This window comes from Neofelis nebulosa, chromosome 8 (assembly GCF_028018385.1).
Source record: "Neofelis nebulosa isolate mNeoNeb1 chromosome 8, mNeoNeb1.pri, whole genome shotgun sequence".
NCBI classification, from domain to species: Eukaryota; Metazoa; Chordata; class Mammalia; order Carnivora; family Felidae; genus Neofelis; species Neofelis nebulosa.
The window spans coordinates 63,566,315-63,582,621 of record NC_080789.1 but is presented as its reverse complement, the minus strand read 5'-3'; the positions used below and the strand labels follow the sequence as shown (position 1 = coordinate 63,582,621).

At 52.0% G+C, this 16,307-nt stretch overlaps 1 protein-coding gene across 1 annotated transcript; it reads right to left on the bottom strand.

Annotated features, from left to right (window-relative positions):
- Positions 1–864: 864 nt before the first annotated feature.
- Positions 865–15,116, bottom strand: LOC131519564 (keratin, type II cytoskeletal 5-like). The gene is made up of 9 exons (XM_058742698.1): positions 14,445–15,116; positions 12,432–12,640; positions 9,665–9,725; positions 8,494–8,589; positions 6,295–6,459; positions 5,445–5,570; positions 4,553–4,773; positions 3,956–3,990; positions 865–2,688 (listed from the first exon to the last, which is right to left on the bottom strand). Exons 1-9 carry the CDS (start codon positions 14,922–14,924, stop codon positions 2,486–2,488), a joined length of 1,596 nt encoding a protein of 531 aa, XP_058598681.1. The 5' UTR covers positions 14,925–15,116; the 3' UTR covers positions 865–2,485.
- Between the last annotated feature and the right edge of the window lie 1,191 nt (positions 15,117–16,307).

Sequence of the window (16,307 nt, the reverse complement as noted above, 5' to 3'; positions counted from 1 at the left end):
AGGACTTAATTAAAGTACCCCAAACCACACAGCTTATCTGTGGTAGTCTGGGATTGGATCCTATTCTTTCTGACATCACCATGCTCTGCTGCTCTGGTGGAGAGAAGCCTGGTTAAGGATGGGGGTCTCCTGGGGCACCTGGGTGGCTCAGTCAATTAAGTGTCCCACTCTTGATTTCGGTTCAGGTCATGATCTCAGTTTGTGAGTTCAAGCCCCTCATGGGGGCTCTGTGTTGACAGCATGGAGTCTGCTTGGGATTTTCTCTCTCCTCTCTGTGTCTCTTCCCCACATGTGCTCTCTCTCTCACAATAAATAAACATTTAAAAAAAGAATGCAGGCTCCTGCCAATATGCCTATGACTTCTTGTTTCCACCTGTAAATTAGGAGATTGGGACCCCACAGTTTTGGTTTAACTGTGACATTTCACACAGTTCCTTTTTTCATAGTCTTAACTTTGGGTCCTAGAGTGCTGGGGAGGGCAAGCAGGGCTTGGGGATGTCAGGGGTATAACAAGGGGCTGTGGGCAATGGTGGGAGGCAGAGGTGGGGTGGGGTGGGTCTTGTTGCATGATGTCAGAAAAAGGGGATTCCCATTCCACCCTCGGGTAAGAGTCCCAGAGGTGGGCCCAGGAGACAGTGCTGGAGACACCAAGAAGCCAGACTGGAGAGCCTTCCCCCTCCACCCCTAGGTAGACCAGAGTATGTTGCCATGATGCGTTGGGTTCCCTGGAGCCCAGGACCAGAGCTTGGGAACAGAGAGTAGGATGCTTCCCTGGATTTGTTGTGGGTGGAAGGCAAGTGCTCCAGGATAACACCAGGTCCAATGTTGCCCAGAATGTGAGATAGGACGCAGACTCCACCAAGACCTAGAGAGCTCGGTGACACTTTATTGAAGCGATTTTAGGAAATAGGCAGGCATGGGGAGCAGGCAGTTCAGAAGGGTTTGAGACGATCAGAGCGGGGTGACTTTTTTCTCTCCTGTCTTCATGTCTACAGCTGGCAGCCAGTCCCTGCCTGGTTTTGGAATGCATTTTGGTCTTGAATACGTGGCAGGTATTGGGAAGGCTCACAGTTCCTCAAGTAGGGAAAGATCTCTGTGCCTACGTGGCTCCCCTCTTCCACTGTTCCCCTACCTCTGCTTCCTTCACAGCCTGAGCAAGCATCCTCTGAGAGTGAGGAAAGACACAGGGGGAGGACTGCTCCTCTCCCGTGTCTGCCCTCTTAGGTCTTCCCTGTGGGGCAGGGGGTTTGGTGGATTGCCTTAAGAGTTGTGGTTGTAGCCAAGGCTGGGGACAGGAAAATCCACACTGTAGATATTTCAGAGACAGGGAGATAGAGAAAGAAAGGTCAGGAGAGAGGGAGCAGGAGATCTATTGCCAAACGGATGAGTGGGAGAGGGAGAAAAAAAAGGGGCGGAGAGGAGGGATCGGGAGAGGAGTCACATATGGTGGGGAAGGAGGAGAATAAGGAGGGAGGGTGGATGAGAAGGTGGAAAGAGAAAAGTAAGCAGGAAAGAGAACTTTCCAGAAAAGGGATATGGCTACCACAGAGGATGGAGAAAGACTCCTGAGCCCGGAGGATTATTCTGCAGGGGGATTCTCCCAGGGCAGTTCTAACACAGGCCAACTGGACTCCCTTACCTGGTGCACCTTCTGCCTCGCTGCCTTCCCACAGCCTGGCATGAGCCTGCCTCCCTCCCACTCAGCAGCAGGGCGGTTCTGTGTGGGGCAGTAATTCTAATATTGGCTTCAATGAGGCTGATTTGAAGGCGTTTGGCTATGAACGACCATGGAACATAGTCCTAGGCCATGGAGAACTTTTGGGTTCTTGATAAAATTATTCTATTCTAGCATGAATAATTGAGTTGGTAATGTTTTGTGTGGTGTTGATTTCTTATTCCAATATTCTGATGGTGGGAGTTGTCAGGGGAAGTGGCTGGTGGCTGGGTGGGGACAAGAAGGCAGGAGGTGAGGACACAATATGCCGGCCAGGTTGGCAACATTCCCTGGTGTGAGGGGGGCATGCAGGAGACGGTTCTGTGTGCGGTGAGAGAGCACACACGTGTGAACTCTGGCCGAGATTACACTCAACTTCTTTGGGGGTACCAAGGTCAATCCTAAGCTCACCCCTCCCCCATAAAGGAGTATGGGTGCAGTGGACTCGGCTCGGATGGGGAGAGGAAGACCCTACTTCTTCATCCTTGCTCTGGAAGCCACCGACGGGCAAAGTCCTAGCCTGGGTCTTGGCACAGAGCAGTTGAGTCAGCGTTAGTTGGATTGGATGCCGGGGACTTTGGAGGGCTCTGGGATGAGGAGCAAGGGGGGTACCTCCTTGAGACAGAGGGATGGGCAAGGTGACCTTAGAACTCACAGACTACTCCCCTCGCCTCTGGCTGTTGATTGTGTGCATGGAGCATCAGCAAAGCGGCAAGCCTTAGGGTTGGGCATTGGGGACCTTGAGGGGGCAGCCGAGGCTGGCGGGGCCCTTTAGGTCCTGTAACTCTTCTTGGTGGATGACGTCTTGGAGATGATACGCATGCTGGAGCTGCTGCCACTCATGCTGCGGCCACTGGTGGAGCTAAAGCCGCCGCCCCCGCCGTAGCCCAGGCTGCTGCTGTAGCCGCCTCCAGCCACACAGAGGCCACCGCCACCTGCACTGTAGCCTGTGCCTCCGGTGGAGGAGACCACGGCTGTGGAGAGAAGGCACAGGGCACGCTGGCACTCTCTCCGAGTCCCCAAGACCCCCCTCCCTGGCTCTCAGCCCAGGTGGGCTCCCTCCTGCGGTGCTTTCTTAGGGAACAGGAGACTCCTCGGACCCGGGGCAGGGGTCAGAGAGGGTGGGCACGGACTCGCTGTCCCCGTCACACATTGCTCCACACTGAGCATTCCAATTGAGGGACTGCGCAGTTTTCACAGCTGTGAGCACGTTGATCTCAACGTGCCCGAGAGGACACTATGACTCCCATCACCTCCGTGCCACAGAGGAAAAACGGAGGTGCAGAGACATCAGGCAGCATGCCCAGGGTCACCCCTGCTCTGTGCTCCTTCCTCCTCTCCATGGGCCTCTCCTATTGGATGGAGCACGAGTTCTCCTCTCCTAGGCGGGATCCTAAGCTCCCCACTGGAACAGGCCCAAAGGCCATCCAGATGCACCTCCCCCAGTTGGAATCACCTATGCCACATCACTGAAAGTCAATGATTTGTAGTACCTGCTCAAATATGTTCAGTGATGGGGAGCTCACTACCTTGGGATGTGGCTCTCCACCGCCTGTCAAACATTTGAAGATGCCTCTTTGACCTCCCCTCTGTGTGTCCATTTCTCCAGGTGAAGCAAACCCGTCCCTGTTATCAGCTGGGTTTGAGCTCTCCCCAGCCTGGCTTTCTGGCCTCCCTTGGTGGTCTGAGCCACACGGGCCCAAGGAGACTCTAATTCTTGTGCCCAGGACTCAGTGCTCCCTGAATGTCCCCTCATCCTGCTGGACTATTCCGTGAGATGATTCTTCCTGCTCTCCCCTCTGCGAGCCGAGGCCGAGCCGGGTCAGTCACTGCTCTACTTGTTTGGTGAATTTGCTTCAATTCTAGATATGCCTCCTTCCATTTAACCAGCTTGGTAGCCTCTTGTTAGCTGGGTGCGTTTGATTTCCTGCCAGAACTAGCTAAGCCACCACTCTGCGAGTTGTCTGTCCTGTCCTGTAGCTCAGGTCCTCTGAGACCACAGTAGAGTCCTTCCTGTGGACACGTGACCACACTGGGACAGGCCCTGGGGGGTGAGGTATCACCACAGGTCTCTCTTGACCCCCCAGAAAGGAAAGGCCAAAGAAGAAAGGGGTCTTCACAGAGCCCTTGAGAGGGTCTTAAAGGCATCCCTGCCCACATCTATCACCAAATCCCTGGTACTGATGCTATTGCTTTCTGTTTTGACTCCCACTTTTCTATTATCCCAAGACATTTACTCACAGATGTTCACAGGTCCGACACCTTCCCCAGTGAGTCTGTTGCAGGGGGGAAGAGAGAGAGACATTTTAATTTGCTGAGAAGCTGATGAGCCCTGGGCTCTTTGCATTTATAGCTGTCAGCACGGAGTGCTTTCTGTGTGCCAGGCGCTGTGCTTAGCAAGCCTTTTGTTCATCTAGCTAATATGAATCCATGAGGGAAATCTAGAAGACAAACCAAGGGAAAGTACATAGAGAAATGGGGAAGGACATGTGTTCACTAGAAAGGGATAGTCAGATTGTAGGTATCTCTGGGCAAACACAGAGCCCCTGAGGTTCAACAACTGTGTGGCGTCATTTGTCATGGGCGTGGGCTGGAATGGCTCTGCTTATGGCCTTCTAGGTAGTCGTGGGCCACCTCTCCCCGACACCTGTCTCTTTGACCCTCTGCCGTGGGTCCAAAAGGAACTATGGGAATGGCTGAGACTGCAGGGTGCCTCTGGGGAGCAGCTGCATTTTAACCTCGTTTCTGCCCTTGCACTTTCTGTCTGGGGCCGACACTGTAGGGCTCTTGGTGTCTGTGGTGTTTGTTGCCCTAGTGGCATCTGTTTGAGCCTCTCACCTGCACTCCTCGCCCTCCAGCAGCTTGCGGTAGGTGGCGATCTCGATGTCCAGGGCCAGCTTGACGTTCATGAGCTCCTGGTACTCCCGCAGCTGCCGGGCCATGTCCTGCTTGGCCTTTTGAAGGGCGTCCTCCAGCTCGGCCAGCTTGTGCTTGGCGTCCTTGAGGGCCAGCTCCCCACGCTGCTCGGCATCAGCGATTGCGTTCTGGAGCGTGGTACACTACCAGGAGCACACAGGGGTTTGTGAGCTTGCCCACAGACAGTGCAGTAAGATGTGCGTTTTAGGTTAAAAATATGGGAGGATTTCCTGAAATGGATTTCATGGAAAGGAGGTGGGAGCCTCATCATCTTTAAAAATAATTGGGGCATCTGGGTGGCTCAGTCAGTTGAGTGTCCGACTTTGGCTCAGATCATGATCTTGTGGTTTGTGAGTTTGAGCCCAGTGTTGGACTCTGTACTGACAGCTCAGAGCCTGGGACCTGCTTTGGATTCTGTGTCTCCCTCTCTCTCTTGCCCTCCCCCACTCATGCTCTATCTCTCTCTTTCAAAAATAAACATTAAAAAATTAAAATAAAAAATAAAAATGAGAGCAATCTCTGTCCTCCTTGGATAATCTGAGACTTAGCTATAATGGATAAAATGATTTGGCGGGGGGGTCCTTTCCAATGCCACACTTCTCTGGATAGTTTTGTCTTGTATGCCCCCAGAGGACAGACTCTTCCCTAGAGGGGGGCCCAACATCCCCGGAGTGGTGGAAGACTGCACAGTTACATTCCTGGGCAGTCACGTATCTGGGGAGGCTTCTCTGTGCATGGGCTGAATTGGGACCAGGCCCAGGTCTGCCGGCGGGCAGGCACATGAATAGACTGTCCTCTGGGAGCTCAGCTTTACCTGTTTCTTCAGGTTATCAATCTCAGAGCGCAGCCTCTGCATCACACGGTTCAGCTCAGAGATCTCCATCTTGGTGGTGCGGAGGTCGTCCCCGTGGCGGCCAGCAGACCGCTGCAGCTCCTCGTACTGGGGGCAGGGGAGTCAAGAGGCAGGGGCCGTCAGGCCAGAGAAAGCATGGCTGTGGCTTCTCAGGGCCCAACAGCTTCCAGCACACTGCTTGGCGGTGCCTCCTTTTGCCCCCACTGCTACTTTCCATCTAATTCCATCTGCATGGTCTCTTGGCTCTGTCCTTCACTCTCCATGTCCGCGGGCTCCAGCCCACAGCTGGACCCTTCCTGTCTGTGCCTGGAAGACCCTCCACATCAGGGGTCTTATCCTCAGAAGCTCAGCAGCATACAGGGGTGCCTGTCACTCTCTGATTTTAAAGCTTTTTTCACATTTGTGACCCCCACCCAGCTCTAACCTGGAAGATCTTATTGTGTAGCCCATGTCCAGCCTTTGCTCCCAGTCCCTCAGCCACTGCCAGCTGAACCTCTCTTCTCTGGATCCAGGAGACTAGGCCTTGCTCTTGTTCCCATCTTGCCTGTCTTGCTCCTGCTGGCGCTGATGGGTGGTACCATCCAGCTGTCCCTTGCTGTCCTCCACAGGGCACCTTCATCTGGCTGTTCCCTCAGGTCCCGACAGTGCTGCCCAAGGGGTGCTCCTGATGGAGGGACAGCCCCAGGCTGAACACCTATCCCTTTGACCCCATCAGACTGGGACACCTGAGAGGACAAGGCTGTTGACCTAACTTGCCTTTGAAATCCCAGTTCTCTAAGATTATTTCATGGACTTGGCCTTGACCCCTCACCTTGATCTGGTACCAGGACTCGGCCTCGGCCCGGCTGCGGTTGGCGATGTCCTCATACTGGGCCTTGACCTCAGAGATGATGCTGTCCAGGTCCAGCTTGCGGTTGTTGTCCATGGACAGCACCACGGAGGTTTCTGAGATCTGGGCCTGAAGCTGAGCCAGCTCCTGTGTTGGGGGCAAAATAAAGAGCTGAAGCAGGGTGTGTGTGTTGGGAGATGGTGGCCAGGGGAACAGACCCCGGCATCAAGGACCTCACTTGCACTGTTGGGGTGCAGCACCTTGTTTAGGCCCGAAGGGATGGGAGGGACATTAGGGAGATGGCTGAGTTTATGCCATAGCCTTATCATCACCTCATCTGCAGACAGAGAGCAGCCTCACAGTAACTCTAGCCACCATCCTCCAGAAGTCACTCCCACTATCAAGGGAGTGCACCTTGCTGTGACCTGTCAGTGCCAGGATGTCTCATGTTCTGAGAAAACACAGCCTTTCACACCAGGTAAAGAAATCCTCTCATGACAGAACACTGAGTCAGGAGGAGCCAGAAACTCTGCTGCATCTCAATCCTGTTTCCCAACTTGGCTCCTTCCTCCCTTCAGGGATGGGAAATGGAAATCAGCTCGAGACAGCTGAAAGGGCACCGGAACAACACATTCGAGTCTCAGGTCTGCCAAGCAGGTTAGATGGCTTCTCTGAGTCTCAGAGGGGCTCATCCTAGAATTGCTTCATATGCTTTCCGTGAGGATTAAATCAACTCATATCCACATAACACGATTTTTGAAAAGGTAAACCACAATCAGTTTGTTAATGATCACTTTCCAGGATCATCTAAGGTGGTGGTTCCCAAAATGGGATCCTCAGACCAGCAGGAGCAGGAGCAGCAGCAGCAGCAGCACCTGGGAACTTGCTCGAAATGCAACATTTTGGGTCCCACCCTAGACTTACTGAATCAGAACTGGTGTTTTAACAAGATGTCTAGAAGATTCTGACACACTTTGAAACCTGAGAGTCATGGGTCCAAAGCAGAAATCTAAGTGAAACTATTCCTTTCCTTTGTTATTAAACAGCGCCGCTGCTCCATTCTCCCCGCTCATGTATTTCCTGCTTTAAGAAATTATTATTTCATTGCTGTTTCACAATCTGTTTTTCCCAAGTAGTTTTCTGATAGCTGACCTAGCTCAGGGGGTCTCAGCCCACATGCTTGCAGCTGTCAGCATTGAAGTGAGTAAAAAAAAGAGAAAAATGATGCCTTTTTGCCTTATGTGGGCTGCAGGGTGGTCATTGAGCCTGTCCAAATACATGGAGCCCATGCTTCTGCTCCCAGAACATGACCAACTTCTGTTGGGCACCAAACATATGCAATGCACAGGCATATCACGGGTCCTTACCAGGCCCACTTGGAGGCACACAATGCACCCTGCACCCCTGCCTTGACATCACTGACCCCATCTCTACCACTCTACCTCACTCACTCTCCTCCAGCCACCATGGCCTCCTCTTGGTATTCTTTGATCCTCAGTTCTTCAGTTTCTCTTCAACTATCACCCACCTCCTACCTGCTACGGTTCCTTGTTGTTTCTTTCCATTGCCCCTGCTATGCCTTAAACGGTATAGTTTTCGATCCTCTCTGTGCTGCCTGTCTCTCTTACTGTAACAGAAGCTCCAAAAACGTAGGCGCCTTGTTGTGTCTGCTCAGCACTGCCCCTGTAGCCCCTAGAACAGTATCTGGCATACATCAGTGCATGACAACATGTGTCTTCAGAAGAACCAGGCAGTTGTGTTGTGTGCTTCTAGAAGCACCCAAGGGCTCATCAATTGCCACCTGGTTTGTGAAATTGCATCACCCTACAGCCTCTCTAGGAAGAGTAGCTGATAAGTCTGAGCTGGACTGGGTGAGCCTGGCTGCTCAGATATGTCTGTGGAAATCATGTATAATTCAATGATAGGGATTTTTTGTCTGACCAACAGACATGTTTGGTCCAAATGGTCAAGGTGGAATTTCTCACCTCATCTGAGCCCCCAGCTGCCTTAGGGAACCTAATTTTGTTCCTTAGTAGGGAAGGCAGCATCTGTTCCATGAATTCCAGCCCAGGGATGGGGTGGAGGGCAGAGAGGAGATGAAGGAAGGAGGTGTCAGGCTCTGTGCCCAGCCCAGGACCCCAGCCTCCAACGCTTGTGGGGAGAGCACCTGGCACTGCTTACCGCATCATAGAAAGCTCTCAGGAAGTTGATTTCATCCATTAAGGCATCCACCTTGGCCTCCAACTCCACCTTGTTCATGTAGGCAGCGTCCACGTCCTGGGCATAGAACATGCTGTCACTCTGAATCCCATCCTTCGTGGGTCAGCCAGCCTCTCTGACTGGGAGTTAGGCTGGAGAAGTTCATCTTCCGGGGATGAGGGTGTTTCTTTGTTCCAGGATATGGAGTGGAACTTGCAGGAGGGCCCATACTTTGTGGGGACCAGGGCTCTTGGGGAATGCCCACTCACTCATCAGCTGGTGCCACATGAACAGATATCTTTTGTCACCTGCATGTGATCAGGTCAACTCCATCCTGGCTTGTTGGGCCTCTGCTGCCTCTGGGCTCTCTCAGCCTCTCCCCACGCCCTCCGTGGCCTCCCCCCTTCCTCACACTCTCAGCAGCTCCCTGCACCTTACACACCGCTGCTCCATTCTCCCTGCTCTGGCTGGTATCCCTTCCCTCTGCCTGCCCCTGCTGAGCAGGAAGATCCATAACTCCATGGAGCTGATCCCTGTCCTGCCCCTGTCCTCCTGAGCCTGACTTGATGTCCTGGAGACTCAGCTCAGCACAGGGTCCATTTTGCTTGTTTCTCCCCACAGGGACTCCACATGGGGAGGAGCTGGTGTCATGATTTACAGCTGGGACTTTGGAGTCCCAGATCCTGACTCACTGCTGATGATCTGGGTAAACTTGGGCAACTTACTTAACCTGCCTGAGCCTGAGTTTTCTCACTTCTAAAGTAAGACCTGCTTTGGGGCCCCTGGGTAGCTCAGTTGGTTAAGGGTCTGGCTCTTAATTTTGGCTTGGGTCGTGATCTCACAGTTGGTTGGATTGATCCCTACATCTGGCTCTGCGCTGACAGCATGGAGCCTGTTTGAGATTCTCTCTCCCTTTCTCTCTGCCTCTCCCTCACTCACACGTGCACGTGCGTGCACACGCAACCATGAGTGTGTACACCACACAAAATCTCTCCCTCTCTTTAAAAAACATTAAAAAATGAAGTAAAACCTGCTTCAAAAATTAGTTGCACAGATTAAAACTTGTAAGGCCACTGGCTTCAGTGGCAGCTGGCACTCCCAGAAGGGGCTACCTGGGCTTCAGCGCCAGGAGGGAGAAACCCTGTCCCCTTACCTTCTTGAGCACCACAAACTCATTCTCTGCTACCGTGCGCCTGTTGATTTCTTCTTCGTACCTGCGGGAAGGATCAAGAAGTGGGTTGTCAAGGTGACCATTTTGTAACATATAAAAAATGGAATTAACATGTTGTATACCTGAAACTAATATTGTATGCTAATTATAAATCAATTAAAAAATGTGGATTGGTGTTAGGAGCAGGGTTCTGGGAGTGAGGTCAAACAGTGGGGGCTGTAGGTGGGTAGATAGTGTGGGTCTCCAGAACGGACATGGAGAACGTGCTACTGAAGCATAGCTCCTGTGTTACACATGCCCCACTCCCATCCCAAATCAATCACACAACCACCTCTGCCCAAACAAAACTCAAACCCAAAACAACAATGAAGCAGAGTCACCCCCTCATTCCTCCTGAGATTGCATTTCTCAGTGCTCTGATCTTTAGAGGGCTGAGGCTGCATAAAGGGGCCAGCATGCCTCCTTTTTCACCCCCTTGGTATCGCCCCAAGCCAAACAGAAGAGAAGAACAGAGAGGATGGTCTGACCCAGGGCAGACAGTCCCAGGCCTTGGCTGGCTCCTGTGGCCTGTGTTGCCCTCATGTGGCCTTGCCGCTCTGTTCTTAGTTGCACTGAACCATGGAGAGGAAGCAGTCCCTCCCACCAGCAGCTGCCCAGGTTTCTCATTCTTCAGTTTGGCCCTCAAGAGCAGCCCCACTCGCCCCGCCCCCTGTGGACACTGGCCTCTGGGAAGGAAGCTCCCCTTCTGCTCTAGGTGATCCTTTTCCTCCCAACCCTCCTGAGCATCAGTGAACCCCACCCTTTTTAGCAGCTCTGGGCAGCTGGGGTTGGGGCTTTATCTCCTCCACCTACCAGCTGAGTCACCAGGGGCAGGTCACTTAACCTCTCAGAGGCTTTTTCTCATCTTTGAATGGCTTGTCCTTATTTTTTTAAAACCACCAAGCACTATCCCGCCTTATGTATATAACCAGAATCTCCCCGCTTTGATGTTGCCTCAGCTGTCCAGTAGGATCTGAGGGAAGCTCTTTCCTGCCATTGAATTTCCAATACTATGCCTTCTCCCAAGTCCTCTGGGAGAACTGTTGTGGTTTTCCTTATTGCTTCCTCGTGCTGCCTTTTAATTAAATCTGAACATGTTTTCTTTTTTTTTTTTTTTAATTTTTTAACGTTTATTTATTTTTGAGAGACAGAGAACGAGCAGGGGAGGGGCAGAGAGGGAGACACAGAATCCAAAGCAGTCTCCAGGTTCTGAGCTGTCAGCACAGAGCCCGACATGGGGCTCCAACCCACAAACTGTGAGATCATGACCTGAGCCGAGGTCAGTTGCCCAACCGACTGAGCCACCCAGGTGCCCCTGAACATGTTTTCTTCACCTAACTCCACGCAACTGTCCTTGTCTTCTGTGTTTTCCAGCTCACAGTCACTCTCCCTTCACATGCCTCTTAGATACCTGCCACAGGAACATGGCTGTCCATCAGCCGGGAGCATGCTCTTCAACAGATCCCCAGCCCGCCCGCCCCAGTAGTTTTCCCCTGTGTCTCTTTCCTTCTCCACCTTTCTATCTCCTCCTCCGGGAAGCCTTCTTGGACTGAAACACGGTTACCTCGTGTTTGCATACATGTTATAAATTAGCCATCTGCAATTGCTTCTCTTGCCTATGTCTGCATCATTACATACCTAATCATCTCTATAATAAAAATAGTTAACACTTACTATGTGCCAGGCACTGGTCATCCTACCAAGTATTTCATATGCAAGTTTTGATATAATATTCTCAATCCCTATGAGGTGGGCACTGTTAATATCCCCTTTAACAGACAAAGGACCTGGGTTCAGAGAGTCTGAGGTCATTCAGTTAGTAAGCAGTTGAGCCAAGATTCTAAATCCACTGACTCTAGAGTCTATAGTGCTGTCCAGTAGAACTTTCTGCGATGATAGAGATGCTCTATATCTGCATCCGCTACGGGACCCGTTAGCCACGTGTGGCAACTGAGCACTTGAGATGTGGCTAGTGTGACTGAGGAGCTAAATTCAAATTTTATTTAATTTTAATTAATTTAAATTAAAATAGCTGCATGCGGGTAGTGGCTACCATCTCAACTCAGTTCAGACCTGAACTCTCATTACATTATACAAAGCATAACCGAAACTGCTTATGAAATTACTTATTTTGTGTGGACCAAGAACATCAGAAATAAATGAAATCAATAAAAATAAGGAGCTGCTTGAATGTATAGGCATGAGCATGCCATCATGTTTAGTGGTGTGTGTGTGTGTGTGTGTGGTTCCGTGGAGGAGGCAGAAGATAGGTCTCCTCTTGCTTTGATCCTGGTCTTGGCCAGGATTGGGGTGGATGCCCAAACATTGTGCGAGTTAGCCGTGGGACTAAGTGGAACAAATGTGATGGTGAGATTCTAGAGGTTTAAGTCCTAACTCATGAGTTGCCACTTGTTCACATTGGATAAAATAGTTGCTATCTCAGAGCCTTACTTTCCTGTCTGCAGACTTTACCAGATTGTTGTTCAAATCCTGCTGTTTGTGACCATGTCAGTTACCACCCTCTATAGCCCCACCCCTCCCCAGAGCCTCAACATTCTTGACCACAGGGTCCCCTTGCTTTTTCTGATTCCATCTCACTGCCCTGAGCCTGTGTCCCCTTTCTCTGCTGGACTGGACACTTCTAGAGAGCAGGGCCTCCCAGGAGCCTCAGGGCAGGGACCTCCCAGAAGCTGGTGGAGGGTCCACTCACTTGTTCTTGAAGTCTTCCACCACATCCTGCATGTTCTTGAGCTCCGTCTCTAGCCGTGCCCGCTCTCCACCCAGGCAGTCCAGCTGCCGCCTCAGGTTGCTGATGTAGGCTTCAAACATGGGCTCGATATTGGCCCTGGTGGTTTTATGCTCCTGCAGGAGGCTCCATTTGGTCTCCAGGACCTTGTTCTGCTGCTCCAGGAACCGTACCTGTCCCAGCCAGAGGAGAGAAACTGTGAGGGCTGCCTTGTGCAGCCTCCCCAGAGGGCTCTGGGATACAGGACCCACCAACAGTGCAGAGAGGCCCTGAAAGACCTTGGAGTCCAGGTAGCAGGCTCCTCTTCTTCATTCTGGAAGGAGCCTGGAATGTCAAAAGCCACCCAAATGTTGGTGCAATGGCCTGGGAGGCAGGTGGTGGCTTGGTTTGGAGATGGGAGAAGTAAGACCAGGACCAGAGAGGCTAGAAATCATCCATATACACCAAATCATGCTGATGTGTGGTAGCTGAAGGAAAGAACACTCCACCACCATGTTCCTGAGTGGGATTTTGATTCCCCTTAAATGGGCAGGAGGTTCTTGGCAGAAAGTGTAATCTGTCCACTTCCTTTCTTACGTGATTTCTCTAGATCTAGAATCTGAACTCAGTTGCCCATACAGTCCAAGAATGCTGAAATGGGTCACTCTAACGTCGTGTTGAGGGGAACTGGGCACGATCCCAGCCATGTCGACAGCCAGCTGTGTGGCCTTGCCAAGCCCCCTCTGCACCTAGGTCCCTTGTGGTCTTGTGCTACTTATTTGGTTTTCTTAAGTTGCACTCATCTGCTCCTTTGTCTGGGAGGCAGTCCTGTGAATATGTGAATACTTTCTCGCTAAACAAAGTCCTTCCTTTGGGAGCAGCTGGAATGACACGCAGTCTCAGAATGAAGGAACAGAGGAGCCTCCCAAACAGAGAAGATGGCAGTGTGCCTACAGAGAGCCTCTAACAAACACCCTACTTCCCCTTCCCACCTTTCTCTTCCTTTATCACAGGCCAGAGGGCAATCCTGACTCCAAGTCCCTCCATAGCACATCCCTTTTTCTCCACTAGCCTCCAGATAAACCAAGAAAAGGAGGGCCCACGGTTCCCCTCAGAGCCGGCCTCCTGGAAATCTCACATCTTTTGGTGCAAACCCCAGGCCAAGTGGGCTGGCATGGGTGATAAAACTCAAGAAGCACTGCTTCAACAGTCCCTTTGGTCAGATATGGGACCATATGATGAAGCATTTCATAGCCTGTTAGACCTGCACAGTCACCTTGGAGTCTGTCTATCCAACCCAACCGAGGCCCAAGAAGTTAGGGAACATTCTCCTAGCAGTAGAGCCTGGGCTGGAAGAGTCTGGCACTCTTCTTTCCAGACCTTTGAACGGCTTCTTCCCAAACAAAAGCAACCAGCTCAGATGTAAACCGGTGGTGGTGCAAAACAAAATAGCTTCTTTCCCTGGACCTGGGGAAACCCCTAAGAGTCCAGGCATCCAGCAGGGTGCACTCAGGGCTGATATCACAGCTTAGCTCTCACCAGAAGAAAAGTGGGAAAGCCGGCCCCTCGCCAGTCACAGACATACCCAAATCACCGGGGAGGCCACCACAGGAGGAACTGCCTCTATTAACTGCATAGGATAAAGTGACCCCAGCCCACTTCTATGAGCTGAACTCATAACCTTTCTTTCCTTTGTCCTTTTCCCTTCAAAACGATCCATTTTTGCTGTCTAATTTTAAGCCAAGTACACATTCATTATCCATCAAAAGAACAATGTCCTTGCAGTAGGTCAGACAGCTCTAGAGTGCAGAGATGAACATTTTTCTGCTCCCACCGCAACAGGGTGGGAAATCACTCCCTCCTTCATCTGGCCGGCAGTCTCCCCAGCCCCCAGGATCACAGGTCCTGGGCAAGTCACAGTAGACCTCAGAAAAGCACAGAAAAGACACATACCCTGGGCACCAGCAACTTTCCCAGTGGGGACCACTTGCCTCTCACCTTGTCAATGAAGGAGGCAAACTTGTTGTTGAGGGTCTTGATCTGTTCCCTCTCCTCCTTTCGTACCCGCTGGAGAGAGGGATCTATCTCCAGGTGGAGGGGGGTCAGGAGGCTTTGGTTGACGGTGACCTCCTGGATGCCCCCAGAGCCAGGCATCATCCCGGCTCCAAATCCATACCCACTGAAGGCTCCCCCAACCCTGTAGCCCATGCCTCCGAGACCCAGCCCATAGCCAGCGCCCCCACCGCTGGCCCGGTTGGAGCGGTAGCCTCCACTGATGGAGATTCTCTTGCTGCCTCCAAAGTTGTGGAGGCTCCTGGTCCCGAAGCCACCCCCAAAGCCACCCCCAAAGCTCTTTCCACCCTGGGAGACAGAGACAGAGCTGAAGCTGGGCCGGCAGCCTGGGAGGAGGCTGGCCGAGGAAGCACTGAAGTTCCGAGTGCCTCCTGACTTGATGGTGACAGAAGATCGTTGGGTCATGGTGGGAGCTGGTGCCAAAGAGGCAGAGGAGCGAAAGTATCAAAGGAACGAGGAGCCTTCCAAGTCTAGCTGTCCCAGGCTCTCCTTCACTTTTATGCCTTTCGAGAACTGGGCTTGGCCAGAGAACATCAAAGACCACTCTGTTGAGTTCATCTCAATGGCATGTCTGGTCACAGCCCATCTTCCTGCCCCCTAATCATCATGGGGAACACCCTACCCAGGGCAGGACCAGGCCTGGTCCAGGTCCTGCTCAGGACCAGGTCCCGAGCCCCCCACCCACCCAGGTTCTCAGGCTCATGCTGCAGACACTCCCACTCTTTCCCAGCTGCTCCTCTCTTTGGATTCCCAGGTCTTAGACTCTGAACTTGATTAGGCCCTTCCTGTCACCGGGAAAGGAAAAGAAACCTCCTTTACTGAGGATTCCATTTGTGCCAGGCCACGTGGTTGGTCATTGCCAGCGTTATGTCACTTGATTCTCATAATAACCTTGTGAGTGTGGATGACAAGAGTAATAATTGCCAATGTGTATTGAGCAGCTGCTAGAGGTGGCTGCTTTACACCTGTCTTCTCATTTAATCACCATGCAGCACCAGGGGTAGCCGTTATTATTCTTGTTTTGCTCATGAAGCTGCATAGAGTCATTGAGAAACTTGGCTGAGGTCACGTGGCTCATGCCTGCTGAGCCGATGTTAGGGCGCAGTGGTCTGACAGCAGGTTACTCTGGATCTTTGCACCTGACACTGGTGGAAGAGAGGTGGCTTATCTGAGGGTAGCAGGCACAGGATTTCTTGCCACATTCCTGTCCCTTTGTCTTCTCTCATCCGTGAGGACCAGGGACATTTAACAATTGCCCTCAGAGTCATTTCTCTTCTTCCTGCCATCCCTCCCAGCCCTTCCTGATTTTATTTAGCCCCTGGTTTTAGACTCGTCTTCTCTTGTCTTGGTTCATGGCCTCTCCCCTCCTGCCACTTAACTTCTTGCACAGCACCCTCATTGATTGTGGTTCAGACTCCCAGTTTCTAGCTCCCACCAGTCCTTCGCGTGGTCCTGAGCCTGGAGCCCACTTCCTCTGAGCCCACATGGGCTGTCCCTAGTCTGGGTGATGCCGGGCTCAGGCCTTATGGGAGGGGTTCAGCAGACTAAACTCAGGAATGTGGGTTAGACATCCTGGATGTCTCACTGCTGCCTGCAATTATGGGCCTAAATGGCTCCCCTGCTTGGTGAAAGCATTGCCCCCAGGGCTGACTTTTAACTCCTCTCCTGGCCTGTTATTTCTCTGCTCAGGTCTGCAAGTTTGAAGCTGTCAGGGAACAATCAGCCCCTTTGCTGGAGGAGGGCTGGGCCACCCACCCTACGTCAGTGTCCTCAGAAAACAGTCTGGTT

What these genes read in the sequence shown, in the direction of transcription:
- LOC131519564 (XM_058742698.1), bottom strand. Translation starts at nt 14,924, where the DNA reads ATGACCCAACGATCTTCTGTCACCATCAAGTCAGGAGGCACTCGGAAC. An exon ending in GTGGAAGACTTCAAGAACAA is followed by an intron (nt 9,726 to 12,431) that starts GTGAGTGGACCC and finishes TCCTTCCCGCAG; the next exon opens with GTACGAAGAAGAAATCAACA. An exon ending in TGAGAGCTTTCTATGATGCG is followed by an intron (nt 6,460 to 8,493) that starts GTAAGCAGTGCC and finishes CCCCCAACACAG; the next exon opens with GAGCTGGCTCAGCTTCAGGC.